Source organism: Rutidosis leptorrhynchoides, chromosome 4 (genome assembly GCF_046630445.1).
Source record: "Rutidosis leptorrhynchoides isolate AG116_Rl617_1_P2 chromosome 4, CSIRO_AGI_Rlap_v1, whole genome shotgun sequence".
NCBI classification, from domain to species: Eukaryota; Viridiplantae; Streptophyta; class Magnoliopsida; order Asterales; family Asteraceae; genus Rutidosis; species Rutidosis leptorrhynchoides.
In genome coordinates this window covers 21,532,244-21,550,971 of record NC_092336.1, presented here as the reverse complement: position 1 = coordinate 21,550,971, position 18,728 = coordinate 21,532,244, and the positions used below count along the sequence as shown (strand labels likewise).

General features: G+C 36.6%; 1 protein-coding gene across 1 annotated transcript; it reads left to right on the top strand.

The window, feature by feature from the left end:
• The first annotated feature begins 4,463 nt into the window (after window positions 1-4,463).
• Window positions 4,464-14,215, top strand: LOC139840483 (branched-chain-amino-acid aminotransferase-like protein 2). The gene is made up of 11 exons (XM_071830749.1): window positions 4,464-4,691; window positions 11,202-11,300; window positions 12,222-12,293; window positions 12,550-12,642; window positions 12,724-12,861; window positions 12,997-13,055; window positions 13,230-13,332; window positions 13,436-13,615; window positions 13,701-13,801; window positions 13,890-13,944; window positions 14,057-14,215. Exons 1-11 carry the CDS (start codon window positions 4,605-4,607, stop codon window positions 14,213-14,215), a joined length of 1,146 nt encoding a protein of 381 aa, XP_071686850.1. The 5' UTR covers window positions 4,464-4,604.
• The last annotated feature ends 4,513 nt before the right edge of the window (window positions 14,216-18,728 follow it).

The window sequence follows — 18,728 nt, the reverse complement described above, 5'->3', positions numbered from 1 at the left end:
CTTTCCTTGTAAAACCAAAACTCGCACATATATATCATCATCATTCTTTGTTGTTTGTTGTTACTTGTTTCATGTTGTTGTTTGTTACTTAATTTCTAGTTGTTGTTGTTGTTACTTACTTACATATTACAAGAATCAAACTACCTAGTTTCATTCTTCTTTTATCTTGTATTACAAGAACACTCAAGAACATAAACTTACTAGTTTATGATTCTACTTTTATTGTTTCAAAAGATTTAAGGTTCATGTGTTGTAAATCATACTTGTAATTCATGTTAGTAAACTTTAAAGTTTACTTTCTTAAAAATCAAACTTTGGTTTGAATCTTTAAAGTATGAACAACCCATGAACTAGTTACTTGTTTACTTAGTTTATTTCTTCATATTATGCACTTTAATTTCATGTTTGTTGGTTGTTATTGGTCAAGTGTTACTAGTTAACCTTGATCTCATTAATCTTGAACTAAAAGTTAACTTTGAAAGTTCAAGAACATGTAAGTAAGTTTTCTTTAATTATAACTTTGTACACTTATGTTAGATCTAGACTTTTGAGTCTTGGATCTTCAAGATCTAACTAAGAACTATGTTCTACAACTTAAGATCTTGATTTCATAAGTTCACTTTCAAGTTTGTAAATTATTATTAGTTTTAAAGTTCATGTATGTGTTAGATCTAAGACTTTGATGTAACTTTGGTTCATCAAAACACTTGCAACACTTAAGTGAGTTGTGCTTCATGTCTTAGACTTACACTTGGATTATGATGGTCAAAACTTGGTGAAAATCATGCAAACACATCAACGAGTTGTACACTTGAAGCTATATGCATCAAGGATGAGAACCGTGATAAGCATCGAGCACCAAGACCACCGGAATCCACTATTTTTCTGTTTTCTGTCTTCTGCCTACTATTTTCTGGTTTCTGTAACATACCAGTACACCTGGGGCTACTGTAACCTTGATTTTCAGATAGATCTTTTCGAGTAGATAATTTTTCATATAGGACTCGTCTTAATCTGAGTTACGGTTTAGGATTTATGGCCCTCCGATCGTCACTATGTCCTTTTAACGTTGTGCAGAAATTTCTGACCTACTCGCACTTAGACCGTAGCCACGGTCAAACGAAGACGAGTTTGCTTATGAAAATTTTACCACACTTAAAGGACTCATATACGGAGCCATGGCCACTGGTCTCACCTTAATTCAGTAAGGGTAGAGGCCGTGGTGACTGATCGAAGTCAGCCTTTGTTTTAAACTACTTTCATGAACGAAACTTACTTTACGCCTATTGATTGATGATGAATGATGATGACCCTTAAGACCTTATTTACATACTTTTAAACCTATTCGGACGATTTACTGACTTAGTACTATTTGACTTAGGTTGAGGACCCGTTTGGACAACCTTCATTACTTGCGTACTTTCCGAGTCATACTTTACCGCTACTTTATCATTGTGAGTTATAGCATTCCCTTTTTACTTTAACTTATTTTGGGAACTGGGAATACATACTGATTTTATGTTTTACATACTAGGCACGAGTACTTAAACTTATATATGTGTGGGTTATATAACGGCAGAAACATTCCCTTTAACTCGGTAACGTTTAGTCATTGGTTTTTGAACCGGTGAACGCGAATCTTAGATATGGATCCATAGGGTTTGACATCCCCACTCGGGCTAGTCGCGCTAGCATTTAATGAGTGTTTAATACTTCGTAAATATACGCACTTGCCAAGTGTACTTTCAGGGGGTATAAACGTTAAGTTAGTTACCAAGTGCCCACGGTTAACATATACTTTATCATACTGTTTTGAAACGCTCTTTGTAGCACCGAAATCTCGTGGCCTACCTTACATACTGTTATACTTAAACTATAGCTCACCAACCTTTGTGTTGACATTTTTAAGCATGTTTTTTCTCATGTGCTTAAGGTTATTTGCTTCCGCTGTCGTGCTAGTCTTGCCGTAGATACCCGCTGCTCTAGTGTTATCACCGTATGAACTGTTTATCTTGCATTAAAACTTTAATACTTTTGAACTATGTTTTGTAACGACCTAAGGGTCACATACGTTTATTCATGCTTGCTATTCGTAAAAGCATACTATTGGTGTAAAACATTTGATGTCGGTTATGACGTCACCTTTTTATCGTGAATGCAACTTCTTTTATTACAGCATATAGTACTTAACCTTGTAATGATCCTGTTGTTGATGATTCGTACACGATGGTTTTGTACGCGGCATCACATCTCGTGTGGGTTCGGATTACTAAGGCTCGTGTAGCTCGGCCAATCTTCATTGTGGCGTTTGGTATTCGGTAATGGGTTAAGGGGTTAACCTTATTCGTTTTATATTGTTATATATATTATTGTAATGTTGTGTTGTAGCTAACCCTCCGGGTGTAGCTTATTGGCGTTGTTCACATCGTCGTTGGTGAACTTATACTTTGTTGATATCTTTAGCTTGATGCTTAGAGATCGTACGGTATGCTTAGTGTAGTTGCCTTATTCATGGATGTTTCGGTATGCGGTATTTGATATTTGTGTGGCGTGTCCATTTTATACATATATATGTATGTAGTATATTATCATTCACTAAGCGTTAGCTTACCCTCTCGTTGTTGATATTTTTATAGGTTCGCATGCTTGGCGGCTCGGGTAAGCTTGGGGATTAGAGATCTTGGCTAGGTTGCTTAGAAGATTTTGCTTTTGTATTCGATTAGGATTTGGGTCGCGTAGTCCCAAATCACCATGCTCGGTTTTGGTTGAAAACTAAACTAGTCGGGTCGTGAATGTCCATTTGGACAATTAATCAATGTATTAAATGTTTTAAGGTTTATTAAACCTTCTATTGTATTAAAGATGTTTATGGAAACACAATTGGGACCTAAAGTGTTATTTAAAGCGTATTAAAAGGAAAAAATTTTATGGGCCGGTTTTAATACGGGTTGGGTCGTTACAATTGTTCAATAGATGTCATGCAAATTGTGGACCTCTTTAGCTGTTCAATGAATAAAAAATGTGCAACTTTGTATAGTGTTTCGTTGGGCTTTGAATACTTACTTGAAATATTGACTTTTGTGTGTCAACATCCTTTTAAGACATAGATATTTCTTTGTTCAATCTCTTTTACTTGAAATATTGACTCGAGATAACAAAAAGTAACAATCATAACGGAAGAGTGTCAAGGTTCCGGTTATATTGACAATAATTGACCATAAAAATGACAATTTTAAACAAAAAGATTTTTCGGGTCAACCCACCCTACTCATTTCGCACGGCACAAAAATGAAATGTTTGACCGGAACTCAAAAATGACAAATGATAGAAATATTACTATACAACAAATCTTTTGTACCCGGAGATATGCGTTTTTTGGTTCTATTTTACTCAATAACTACATAGAAATATTATCTGAATGTCGAGATTACTACAACACATGCAAAATAAAAAAATTATTCACATTTACTCACGTAAAACCAATACCTGCTTAATCCAATAAAGTAGCCCCGCGAATTCGCGGGCACTAAACTAGTTATATATTTTATATAAAAAATAATAATAACCAATCACGGAAAGAAAATAAAGCAATTATATAGTACAAATCATGAATTTGCAAAAGAAATAACGGTAACGACATACAAAAATACGGGAGATGAACGCGTGTGTGGTTAAGTCCCTCTGGGTGATCCCAAACTAATGTCTAAAAATACAAAAATATGCATAAAAATAAAATCAAGGTAATAATATTTGTATAATTAAAATATAAAATTAAATTAATTATTAATTAATGTATCTATTAGCTATATATATATATATTAATTATAATATAATGAGATGAACACTATTCACCATGACAAAAGTGTAACTACTTCCAACTTTGGGGGTATTTTGTTAAATTGAGATTTTACAACGCAACAACAAAACCCAATACCACATAATTGGTGCATGAGGGAAGTGAGATGTAGACAATCATTCCCCTATCTAAGAATAAAGACAAGTCATTTCTCTGCCGAGAGTGAAAACATTCTAAAAAGTAAAGAAAATCATCTATCTCTTTATTGTTTTTTTTTTTTTTTTTATCACTCTTTTTTTACAACCATTTTTACTTTGTTTTTCATTTTCTTTTTATAATGTTTCATTAATCAACTGCTAACGACTGTTAATCGACTGAAACTAGCATGCAGTGAAGCACGATTTTTTTCTTCTTGCTAATACTATAAAACATAAATTTCTACGAAAAAATTTAACTTTATAATATACACCTTGCCTCATCAGTTACACGTATGAAAATTCAAATTAAATATATTCAACTGGGATTTATTTAAGCTTTATACTTTTTTATGATGAAGATATACAGACAGGCACATCCATTTGAACACGGAAACTTTTTACGGAGTATTACAAGTATAAATTGACTGATTAATTTAATTCATATTTATTAAATTATTAAATATAAAATTGAAACATTACTGACACAAATTTATATACACACGGCAGCTGTCTATCTAACTCAGGGTCTTCTCTTCAAATTGATCATATTATACATATACATACATGCATAAAAGATCTTGATTCTGATTTAGCGAATCTGGACATTAAAAATGGCAGAAGAGATTGAAACAGAGGTGATTCATTCATGGTCTTCTCCTAGATCTTTAAGCACTAGTCTTATGTACTCTTTTGCTCAGGTAATTCATCATTCTTCTTCAATTAACTTTAATCTGTTTTGAAAGTTGTGTAAAATGTTGATTGTTGGAAATATTGTAGTTGAAAAGTTTGGAAAGTTCTTAAACATGTTTATCATTTTTCAAGAAATTTGTTGATCATCTTGTGTTGAATTCTTGTTTTTTATGATTTAGGAGCACCACTTTGATTATTTCATAACATAAGTGATAACATTTTCGCGTTTAATGATATAATGATAAAATAGAAAGAAAAAAAAAAATCTAGAGCATAGTTTAAGTTTGATGAGTTACATGAAATATTTGTGTATTTGTGTTTTTATTATGTGTAAATTTCCTTAATTTATTGATGATGATATAGGATTAATTGATAACAGTGTTTTAAGCTTGGAAAATGATCCATTTCTTACTTGGTATTATTTATGATCGATATCAATATATTCATGATGGATCCACCAAAATAATGTATCGGAACTTATACTGTACGAGTATAAGCTTTTAATGCACAATTTTAGTACATTTATCAAATAATATATGGTGGATATATCACCCGTCAATTAATTATATCTTGATATATTATTGAAATTGATATCGATAAAGATAATGATAATGATTTGAGCGAGGGTGATGGTCCATCGGGAGTTTTGTGGTTGAAAAGGATTCCAGATAAAGACAAAAAGCATAACACTGTTACACTGGTCTTTTCCTTGAAAAAGGGAAGAGTTCTCCCCTAAAAGAGTACTCCGTATAAGATAAATAGATAAGTTTCTATCTAGATCGCTTGGTCCCACCTGTGTGTCCCACCTGTGTAGTGTTGGTCCGAATAACCACGCAGGCTCGATTCCGGGTTCTAGCATGGTGTGGTGATTTATGGGTGAGGTGATTCGCCGGGCTCTTTCGGGGAGGGCTTGGTGGGTTGACAAAGTCAACACAAGGTTAATGTGTCCCTGACAAATCTACACATTTTGGTCCGAATAAGTTTCTATATAGTTATTAATTATTACAGAGTATTTATTACGTAAAGATATGGTATACTTGACTTCCTATAAGGGAAGTATTGACTATACCTGGCAACTGAAACTCGTTCTCTCAAATTTGGGTCAAATGGGTCAAGTTTCGGGTTAATTGGGTCATGAAAAAAATTATGCCCGCCAATGTATATCAAAACTTAAAAAAAAATCCAATGAGTTTTTCTCCAACCCATTAGGTCATATACAAAATATAAAAGAACGGGTCAAATGAGTATAATCCTAAAGTTCAATAAATAGAGACAGGTCGAACGGGTCATGTGAATGGGTCAAATGGGTCGAGCTCATCCGTCAACCATTCATGAAAGCATTAATGGTTATATCAATTATTATGTATATTAATATTTTCTTATATACATAATAAATGTTAATAAATAATAATAACTAAAAGTATATAATAAATGTAAAAAAAAAAAAAAAAAAACAATGTAAAAGTATATGACCTGTTTGGACCTATTTGACCCATTACTCGTTTCGACCTGTTACCCAAACCGACCCAACCTGGCCCCTTTGGACCCGTTTAAAATTTTTATCCATTTAACCCATGACCCATTTCAACCCAAAACCGTTTTGACCCGTTACCCAAACCAACCCAACCTGAGCCGTTTGCTAGGTATAGTACTGACCAAGGTTGAAAAATATGTGAGACTGGATCGAGATGATAGGAACCTAACGTCGCAACGGAGAAAACGGGGTTGAGACGAGATTGGGACAGTGTTGACCAACGTTACGTTGACTTTTTATATATATCTCAGTTTCAAATATAAACATTTCAAACACAAATATTTCAAAGTAAACATAGACATTCGCATTTAATTTGAAATATTTATATTGAAATGTTTATTTTTGAAATTTATTAAAAAGTCAACGTTCGTCAACATCCATCTCGGCCGTTGTTGTTGACCGTCTTTTTTCCGTTGTTGACTGTTTTTAAGCGTCGACCGTTTTAACAGTTTTTATTTCCGTTGCAATGGTAACATGGTAAAATCGTTGTGACGCCCGTCTCGGTCGTTTTTTACAACACTGGTAGCGACACCCATGAGCTGCAAATATATTTCCCTTGAGATTACCCACCAATTCAATGGGCCTCGGAGGTATCGGACGTCTTGCGTTCGAGTTTCAGCCGAGGGGTTTTACCACACGCGATGCCCGGATGGATTTGGCGTGAGGGTTTTCTCCCGAGCGGCGGTAGGAAAGTAATAGTTCGTCCCAAAAAATGCTCGGGGCTGGATTCTGATATTACGTTCAGACCCCGTCTCCTAACCGACGTTAAAAAAATAATTACGTAGTATTACTGTATTATATAAGAAAATAAATACACATACTGTAAAAATAAAGTGTATTTATTACAAATTACATGTAAAGTAGTGTCCTTAAATGTAGTTGTTAAATGGGTAAGTAAAAGGCGTCGACCACACGCGCTAGCATAGCCTTTCCCGCGGGGATATTTTCAATGATATTTTTTAGAATGTCATATATTTGAACAATTTTTCTTGTTTTTTCTTTGTTTTTTATTTTATTTCCAAGCATATGTAATTTATAAATATATATCTACGTTTATTAAAAAAAACAACTTGCGTAATTTCTGAATGAGATGTGATGACCCGGAAATTTCGACTAAATTTAAACTTAATCTTAAATGATTAATGATTTCGACACGATAAGCAAAGCCTATGAAGTTGAATCTCAAAATTTTGAACTATTCAATTACCCTTCGGTTGTTCTCAACGATTCGCGAACCATTATATGTAAATAGATACATATATATACTATAACTTGAAAACGTAACAAAGTTTTAATTGCATGATACCATACATTAAACTTATTGGTTTATATATCTATTTGAATATATATGATTTCAAGTTATTTAGTAAACGATAGTAACATTCGTTTATTGATTCGATTGATATTTAGATAAGTTAACTAAAGCGTTTAAGATGAACCAGTTAAGCACTAAATTGTTACAGTGTTTTCAAATTGCTACAGTACCCAAAATGCTACAGTGTTTTCGAAAATCACTATTTGCTACAGTAAAATTGACTTTGCTACAGTGAATTGCTACAGTGTTTTCGAAAATCACTATTTGCTACAGTAAAACACTATTTTAAAAATGTATTTTAGCAAATAGTGAAACGATGATTTATAGAAGTAAATGACCAAAACACTCAAACGTATAAGATACACTTTGAGTGACATAGTTTATGGATAGTTTAAGTCTATATTTTGACAAAGGTACGTGTCACGAAACGTAAACTGCAAGTTTTCTAAACGTACGAAAATACGTTTGAAAATCCGGAACCGGGACCCGAGTCAAGAAGAAACGCCCGACGCAGCGGACCAAAAATATCTAGTCTACTATGCACAAGAATAAAATATAATATATAAATAATTATATTAATTATTTATATATTTATATTTATTTTATATTATGTCGACAAGCTAGGAGCCAAAACAATGTGAGCTGTCCCTGGTCCTCATGCGAGTCGCATGGCCAGAAGGCCATTTCCATGCGAGTTGCATGACTCCAGATTTCAGGCCACATCTATAAATTTCAGTGTTTTCGCTCGATTTAAATCACACACATACACAAATATATATATACTCCGTAATATTATTTATTATTATTATTATTATTATTATTATTATTATTATTATTATTAATAAGATTATTATTAATCTTATTATTTTTTTTTATTATTATTAGTGTTATTATTTTTGCGATACAAAAATAATAATGTACAAGAAAATTTTACGACGGAGTGATGTCCAAGTAATTTTCAAAACGAGTTTCCGAGCGAGCTAGAGCTAAGGAAAATATGGGTTATTGCCAAGGAAATTATGGGTAATGTTCGGGGGTATTTTTGTGAATCAAACCTCGTGTTTATCATCTCCGATGCGTCTACATGCTTTCCTACAATATTGTATATCAATATTAAACAGTGAGTTCAATTGATCCCTTTTTATACATATTTTCGGGCTGAGAATACATGCGCAGTTTTATAAACTGTTTTACTAAATGAATACAAATACTAAAACTGATTTTGTGTGAGTTTCATATGATCCCTTTTACTCTCTACATTTTTGGGCTGAGAATACATGCAAATGCTTTATTAACTGATTTACAATATATATATGCGTGAGTTATAGTCTCCCTTTTTAAATACTTTAAATATTTTTGGGCTGAGAATACATGCAATTTATTTTAAACGCAATAAGACACAAGTACATACAAAATTCTACACTGAGTTAAACCGAAAATCCCTTAGCTTTGGTAACTAGTAGCTGCCAGTACATAGGATATGGACTGGTGGGCGCGAATAATTGTATATGGATCCATAGGGCTTGACATCCCCGTCCGAGCTAGAGCACTAGCCTTTTAACGGACGTATGCTATTTGAGAAGCGTACACGTTGGTTTGCGTGTATTATTAAGATGATTATACAAAGGGTACAAATTATATATACGTTAAAGTTTAGTTACCAGGGTGCTCAATTTCGTAGAATATTTTGATAAATGTTTCTGGATGAAACAACTGAAATCTTGTGATCCACTTTTATATAATCTATTGATAAACGTTTCTGGATGAAACAACTAAAATCTTGTGATCCACTTTTATATACAGATTATACGAAACACTAAAACTATGAACTCACCAACCTTTGTGTTGACACTTGTTAGCATGTTTATTCTCAGGTTTCCTAGAAGTCTTCCGCTGTTTGCTTAGATGTTAGACAAGCTATGTGCATGGAGTCTTGCATGACATATTTTTCAAGGAAACGTTGCATTCACCAAATCATCACCATGTATCTTATTTTGACTGTATTGTCAATGGAAGTACTGTTGTAAACTATTATTTATGGTGATTGTCTATATGTAGAAATCATTAGATGTCGAAAACCTTTGATTTAAATATTCATTTATGGTGTGCCTTTTCAAAAGAATGCAATGTTTACAAAACGTATCATAGAGGTCAAATACCTCGCAATGAAATCAATGAATGACATGTTCGTCCATATGGATTTGGACCGATCGTCACATGAGAAAAAGAAACTTTTCAACCCTTAAGGATTAAGCAATAATTTTTTTTTGAACGGGGATATCGGCATCACTCATATGGGACTTAACTACCTTCGCGATCATATGTCACCCACACACACGTTAGGAGGAAATCCAGTTCACAACGATACCCTAAGTCGGACAATCACCCCATACTACTCAAGCCAAGACTTCGGTGGTAGGATTAGGCACTAATAATATGTGGTAGGATCAAGAGGGAAGTAACCAATCGGGGGGAAACGGGGGGAAGCAAAAACTTTTTTTTTTCGTTTTTTTAAAAAACTTTGTTCACGAACATATGAACATATGAACATTTAGTAGATACACTTTGTGATAAATGTTTTTATTTTGTCGGGAAAACGCTCGAAGAAGTAATATATAACAATTATCGCGTTTTTCGAGCGTATGTTGAGGTTTTAGCTATTGGGGTTTAGATATTAGGGTTTATAGGGTTTAGATATTAGGGTTTAGAAATTTAGGGTTTAGGGTTTAGATTTAGGGTTTAGATTTAGGATTTAGATTGAGTTTTTAACACGAACGGTTTAGAGTTTAGAGTTTAGGGTTTAGAGTTTAGGGTTTGGTGTTTTGGGTTTATGGAATAAACCCAAAACACCAAACCCTAAACCCTAAACTCTAAATCGGGCTAAATTTTACTTCACAAAACATGGAAAAAAACGTTAATATTCTTCACGAACAATATTTTCTTGAATGTTATTTTTGTCGATCGTTTTCCCGCCTAAATAATAACATTCATCACGAAGTGTCTCTTCTAAATGTTCATATTTTCGTGTGATCTTGATGCCGGGAAAAAAAATCCAAAAAAACTAAAAAAAAAAAAAATTTGCTTCCCCCCGCTTTCCCCCGATTGATTATCCTGTCCCCTAATTATATTATATAACACAATTTAGGGGGATACATCTATCTAATAATATTATATAACACAATTTAGGGGGATGCAATATATAACACAAACATTGAGATTTTGTAACCATAAACTATAATTATAATAAGCATAGACTTCATTTGTAATCCGATAATGAAAATGGTTGAGATTTCCATGTATTTGTAACAGGTAGAAAATGGGTGTTCTTAATTTGACGTTTGACCTTTTTTCTTTTCATCTAAAGATGTACAACACATGTTGACTCCTATGCATCCGCAAAGAATATCTAACTTGTAATTATATCTTGTTTGAAAACATCTCATATCATTATCACTTACAATTACAATACATCTAAAAAATAACATAACATCAGTATTTAATCTAGTGTATCAATGCCTTGCATTTATTCAGTCTATTTCTTATAAGAATATTTGATGAGTAATCAAAACAGATTGTGTATACAATAACCTGATTTGTAGTTGATATATATTTGCACATTTGATTTTATAAATAAATAATGTCGTTATCATTATGTTTATTGTTTTTCAGAGGGATGATACAGAAGTGCTTGATGAACCTCTGTACGCCCACTATGTAAAGGTAACAGGGGTTGATAGGCCATATAAAGAAGAACTACTTTCTAAAATGGTAAGTATATATATATACTATTTTGAGTGCAAGATCTTAAATTTTAGCTGAATGAAAATCTTATTGACGTTAGCTTATGTTATTTTGATGTAATGTTAATGTTAATTATAGCCCTAACACTTCTACTAGTAAAAAACAGTTTTAAAAAAGTTTGTAAATTGTAAATCGACAAAATATCACGAATGGTCCCTCTGGTTTGTAGTATCAGAAGAAATCATCGGTGGTCCCTATACTTTTTTATTTCCATCAAAGATGGTCCCGTGATTTACATTTTTTCATCAAGGATGGTCCCTGTGGATATGCACCACAGAGAGTCCGGGACCATTGGTGATTCAAAATGAAAACAAGAAGACCATCCATGATGAAAAAAGTACAAGTCCACTGGTGATTTCTCATACAAACCACATAGACCATCCGTGAAATTTTGTATTGTAAATCTCCATAAGTTGTTTCCAAGAAGTAAAGAATGACCTTCTTAACTTTTTCCTATTAGACTTGAAGTTTAATCTCAGCACTTAACTTTATCTTTTAACACTTTAGCCATGATCAATCAAATGTTTTTACATAACTCATAGACATGAATAAGAATATGAGATATAATTTCAGACTTCTATTGATTATTTTTTAACAACCTTACACCTTTTACTATTACATGTTACTAACTTCGAAACCATCTATCTATTGTATGTATTCATATAATAGAATGTATTAAAACTTAAATACATACAATTGGAGGTTACGAAATTGAATGCATACAACAATAACATGTGTAAAGTGCAATACGCCCCGGAACTATAAACCCAATAAAATATAAGAGTCCACACATGCTGCCTCAATGAAGGCGTTCAGCGTTCTGCTGATTATGAAGTCCTTAGTCCATCATGTTATCATGTTAAATTATTTTGTTTCTAAAATGCATAGGAGTGTGATGGAAATAAGGTCGTGAACAACATTATTTATGGTCCGGGAGTAAAGAAATATCGGTTTTGTAAGGTAACGAATTTCTATCATTGTAAATTTGTTTCATTCTTTTTAGTTGTAGTTTGATGTTTGCATACTCTTGTGTGTAAAACCCATGTCCCACATTGGAACATGTGAAAACTATAAGAATGTATATGTTTATCGGTGACTTCCTCTTATATTAAAATAGTTTCGTAGCGTAACTCGATCATCGACCCTTTAACATTTTTGTACTAGTTCGGATGTAGACGGTCCTAACGCATACTTAGCTCATAAAACTTTTTCGCAGCATATAGCGAAAAACCGCCTGCCTGGTTTAAGTGATGCATTAACAAAGAAAGGAAAGCACTTTATATTAATTCGAAATCCGCTTGATATGTTGGTATGTTCTGTACGCATGTGTAATGTAAATTAGGAGATTCAAACAAACAGTTTAAAAGTAATATTATTTGTTTGTTACTAGCAATCGTTTGACAAGGTTTTGCCATCATCATTCAATGAACTCGGATTGGCAGACCTGGTTTCTGTTTACAGCGAACTTTGTGCAGCAGGGAAGCCCCCTCATATTATCGATGCTGCTCAACTTCAACAAGAACCCGAGGTTTTCAAAACATCCTTATTTTTTTTCTTTTCTTAATTTGTAATGATTCAATTCTGTACATCGTGTTAGTCATATTACTACTTGAAAATATTTTTAAGTATTAACTGTATGTTTACTGTTTTACTTCATCTGCAGGCTGCTTTACGTTGTCTTTGTGAAGATCTTGACATTCCATTTCAGAATTCGATGCTAAAGTATGTTAATGTTTTAGCTTCATACTTGTATAAAGTTCTTTCTAAAACTATAACGCTACTAACATCATTCAGTGAGTGATTACTAAAGTTTATGAACACTAAATGGCTTCTTCAATTTTGTATTTACATTTTCTAACCGTGTAAAGTATTGTACCTTTGTCAACTTATATTCAGATGGGAAGCTGGCCCAAATTCTGTTGACGGTCTTTGGGCTCCATGGTGGTACAAGAGTGTACACAAATCAACTGGTTTTGCACAAACTGTAAAATATCGTCCGGTACGCTTCATAGAAGTACAACACATGTTGAAATTTGATTGGATGTAATTTGAACTTTCGGTTACTAATGAATTTCATTAAATTTTCCTTTCTTCATTTTTAGCCTTTCCCACAGTCGCTTTATGACATGTTGGAGCAAAGTTTACCCTTTTATAACTTGCTTAAGAGTCGTGCAAGACGTACAAGATTTAATAAGATTCCAACGCCATCTCTTCCGGTTTCTTCCAATGAAAAGATTCTTGTATGGGTTGGTGATGATATGTTACCCCGTGATAGTGCAATGGTACACCCCTAACGCATAAATATAATTTAAAAAACCCGGTTTTTGAATTTATCATATTCTTATTGTTTCTTTTTTGACATTATAGGTTTCAGTATTTGACTCAGTTGTACAAGGTGGTGACTCAGTTTGGGAAGGACTTAGAATTTATAACGGAAAAGTGTTTAAGCTTGAAGAGCATTTAGACAGGTCAGCAGCTAAAAACAGCCGCTTTAGTCGTAGAGCGATCTTAACCTCAAGTTCAGTAATTGTGTATTATGTTGACTCTGTATATCAGGTTGTTTGACTCTGCAAAGGCTCTAGCTTTCAACAATGTACCAACTCGTGAAGAGGTTAATTTTTTATTATTATTATTTTTTTTAATGCTGTGCACTTTTTTACTTACTGTTATTATTCTGGATAAAATATAATTAAAATATAAATTTATTTATTTCTCTAATTAAGGTTAAGGAGGCGATATTCAAGACACTGATTAGGAATGGGATGTTTGACAATGCACACATTCGTTTAAGTCTGACACGTGGCAAAAAAGTTACTTCAGGGATGAGCCCGGGTTTCAATCTTTACGGATGCACCTTAATAGGTACGTACTTTAGAAAGTAGCTGAAATCAATTTCAGATCCATAACTGATCATGCATATTTTAACCGTGGGGTTTAATATGCCTGCTCAATACATGAGGAGGGGTTTAAGGATCTTAGAACGTGGCTCTCCGGTCCGGCTACCGTGAATAACCCTGGCCGACATGATGATGTCGGCGGGGTGGCCAAGTGATTAAGTCCACCTCTGATAACGGTCGTCGATCAAGAGGCCCCAAATAAGGTCGTAGGTACTAGCTTACGAAAGACTAACATGTTAACCTTGAAGAGATGCTGAATGATGCTGTTTTGCGTAATGTATCTCGTGTGTGATAGTTACGTAATATGCCGTGTCTGGTAAATGATGATTAGGGTTGTATTTATAGGCAAACCCTAATTCTAGAACCGTCCCAGATCACGTTAATCTCATCCATAACTGACTCCCCCGAATCACGGATATAATTATGGAAAAGATATTTACTTGACAGCTAAGCAACCGCCGTACCGGGAACAAAGGAATCAGATACAATCCGCATACCGCATAGCGCACACAAGCACACGCATACGCACACTATTAAACGCCCGCATACATATGAGGTGCGCCTGCGGGTTGCGGTATCATTATGTCCCCCCAGTTTGATGTTATATGACGCAAGACACATGACATCAAACTATTAAGCGGAAAAAACAAGAAAACGGCTAGCATTTAATATTCCGCGTGCGCCTCGATGCCATTAAATGCCTGTCACAATCGCAGAAGCCCATTCGGCGGACATGACATAAAGTGGCAGTGTGTCAGGCGCGTGCCAACCACGCGCGTACATGTAATTATACCCAACTGGCATCCACGCGCATCAATAAAGTGCTGGCCGTCGATTGCGTAACACGTATACAGCCACGATCACACCACTCCATCCCATGACTCCCAATCTTCCCTATAAATACCCCATTTTGCAGCTCATTTCCACTTTCCTGCTTCAAGCTTCCTCGTTACGCTGCCAATTTGAATTCCGATCAAAAATCAAACATTCCGACCACCATTTAAAGGTTAGTATTCATCCGATTACTCCTAGAAAATGACTAAAGCTAACGAGACGTATGTAGATAGCGTAGAGTCTGTTATAGAGCAGAAGCACATAGATTACTTAGTGAAACAGTACCCCCCCCCCTTAGCAGAAGCACATAGATTACTTAGTGAAACAGTACCCCCCCTTAGCCAAGTACAATCCGGTGCCCCCTTTGTCCAATCAGCGAGCCCACGAGCCACCGGAGAAAAAGGTGGCTATTTACGAACATGCTTTTAAGCATGGCAACTTTAGGGTTCCTCCCACTGATTTCTTTCTGGGCGTGCTAGATCACTTTAAGGTCGGATTAGGTCAGTTACACCCTTACGCTATAGGAAAAATAGTCTTGTTCGAGATGTGGTGCGTTGCACTCAAGAAAGTGCCCCTGGTGAAGGTGTTTTGCCATTTATACCGACTAGCCCACCACCACAAATCGTGGTTCACCTTCTTCGCTCGTCAAAACTTCACCAAGACCCCAAAATCGAATGCGGGGAATTGGAATGAGACATTCTTTTTCATCGACCAAACTGTGGTGAGTGCAAACTTCCCGCAAACGCTGATATGGTTCGAGAAGGTGGAGAAGGATGTAAACAAGACCCCCGCCCTGGATGAGGATGAAAGGAAACTATTAGCGGAGTGTGCAAACGCACAGCTAGTGCATCGATCATATGGGAACGTAATGCTACGGCTAGGGAAGATATCCGCACACTGGCCATGGGAGGATGTGCGCCCAGCCATAGTCGGACCGGATGGAAAGGGTAGGAATAGTATAATCGCGTATTAAACTGTTGTTGTATGTATATTATCTAACGCATGCGCGTATCCTTGCAGAAATGAGGATGAAGAAGGTGCTGACTGCGGAAGAGATTGCGGGAATCTCCTTCCGCAAGCAAGATGTGAACGTACAGCTAGAGCAGGAGAAAGCTAGCAAAAACGTGGAACAATCGCCTGCGGCATCTGGCAACAAACGCAAAGCAGCTGAGACCTCTGCGGCTCAGCAGAAGAAGAAGAAGATGACTCCCAAATAAAGGGAGGACATGCGGAACGATAACTTTGTTCCAATCGAGCCACGCTCCGCAGAACTTCTTCCCCCCATTACTGGTAAGCGTCCATTCCTTGCGCCTTTACCGCATACTAAAGTTCACGTTATAACTATTTACTGATATGCAGAGCATGTGGAGGAGACGCAGCCGTCCACCCCGCGGGTCAACCCAGATCTCCAAGCTACCGCCACATCAAAGGATAAGACAATACACGTGGATTCCGATTCCACACCAACTCCTCCGCAAGGTAGCTTCCGCCTTGCCAACCTCAGCCAACTCACACAGTCTTCCGCGGAAAATACCGCAGAGCAGTCTGCTTTCCTGCAGCAAATCTTTCCGGCCGAATTCCGCGAGCAACTGGCCGCTCTACCGTTTAACCAGGCGCACAATGCCTTCATTCAAAACGGCCTTGTATTTTTCGGCATGTTTGCGGATCAGGCCCGCCGCTCTTCCAGCATATACCAGCTAGCTTTGCGCAAAGAGGTAGAGCTAGGACTACTGCAGGCGGGTGTAGATCAGGTCAAGAAGGATAGGGATGCTGCTGAGGAGGCGCGTAAGGCGGTTGAGTCGACCGCGAATGAAACCAAAACTGCGCTGATTGAGGAAAGAAAAAAGAGCCGTGAGCTGGTTGGTGCGGTTGAGCAGGCGAAGGGGGATGCAGAACGTTTGCGGTCGGAGCTTGAGAAAGTGACGAGGGAAAGGGATGACGCGGTAACCACCGCGAGCTGGCAGAGGCGGATCTAGCGAAGCTGCGCACCGCACTCCCTACCATTGCGCAAAAGGTGATGGACTCAGAGCCTGTGTCCGACAAGTTCAATGCCTACGTTGATGCGGTCAGGGACCATGAAATCAACAAGGCTGTGCAGGAGGTAATCCAAGCTTGCGGTCTAACACCGCCGTTCTCCGACATCGTTCAAAAGAAGCTAAAAGAGGGAACGGCTGCAGCGTTAATGGAGGCGGAAGAAGCCATCAAGTCCATCCCTATCCCCCTAATCAACGCATTTGCTGCGGACCCGAACATGTCGATCGATGGGTTTTTAAAGGAGGATTATTAGTGTGTTGGATTGCGCCATAAGTCCTATGCTTAGGCAGGTATTTGTATTTTTGCAGCCCTAAGTCCCGTGTTGGGCAGGCGTTACAAACAATTACCTCTTATGTAACAACTTAATTTGATGTATATATATTCCTGATATGCATGCGTAGTGTGTTTATTTGTTTATATATCGCGAATCAAAACAAAAGGTGAACCGCATGCCCATGCGCATAGTTAACCAAAACTCATGCGTATGCGGATGGTACTGCGTAAAATAAACCAATAACAATTTACCTTTAACAATTTAGACTCGAAAGCTACTGCGTTATCGCTTTGTCATGTACTATAGGTGCACTATAGCTGTATGGTAAGCAACGCAACTAAAAACAAGCCAATGTTTTTATGCTTTGAGTTCCTCAAGCAAACCAATGCGAGAGTAATTACGCACAAGCAAACCAATGCTTGTAATTTTTTAAGTCGACTTTGCAGCCATCTAGTCTGCGTGGCGCTTGGCTAGGGGAAAACCAATTCCCTTTGCCTGCCGTTAGCGTCTAGCCTTGTAACCAAACAGGCTTCTGCCGCACGGAGGCTAGAGGACACCCCTTAAGTAGGCAGGAACCGCATACAAAAAAGATTTAAACAACAAAAGTATGCGCGAGTAAATATTTAATTGGCATTAATCACAATTACAACCGCGACACATCCAAACGGACGGAAAATACATAGAAAAAATAATGTGCTACAATAAACTGGAGTGATCAGGTCCACCTAGCTACATATAACATTTTTTCAATAACGTCGCATGCCAAGTGCGTTTCACAGGTTTTCCATCTAATGTCTCTAGATGGTACGCCCCGGTATTGTTTGCCTTCGCTACCCTGTATGGACCTTCCCAACGGGGGCCCAGTTTCCCAGTATCCTCCGCATGACTTGCGTCGTTCTGACGCCAAACCAAGTCACCGCACTTGTAAGAGCGCGAACGCACACGCTGATTATAGTACTTTGCAATTTTTTGCTTGTTATTTGCTTCGTTAACAGCCGCAGAGAGTCTGCGCTCTTCCAGCAAATTAAGATTTTCCCGCAAAGCTTCAGAGTTATTTTGCTCATCAAAATTTTGTATGTGGAACGTTGGTACCCCAATTTCTGCGGGTACAACAGCTTCTGATCCATAGACCAAACTGAACGGGGTCTCACCAGTGCTTGCTTTGGGTGTTGTTCTATGCGCCCATAAAACCTTCGGTAGTTCATCCACCCAACCAACGCGACCATGACCCAACCTAGCTTTGATTCCAGCTACTATATCCCGGTTGGTGACTTCGCACTGGCCATTCGCCTGCGGATGCGCAACAGATGTAAAAGTTTGCTTAATATTAAGCTCCGCGCACCAGCTGCGAAAAGG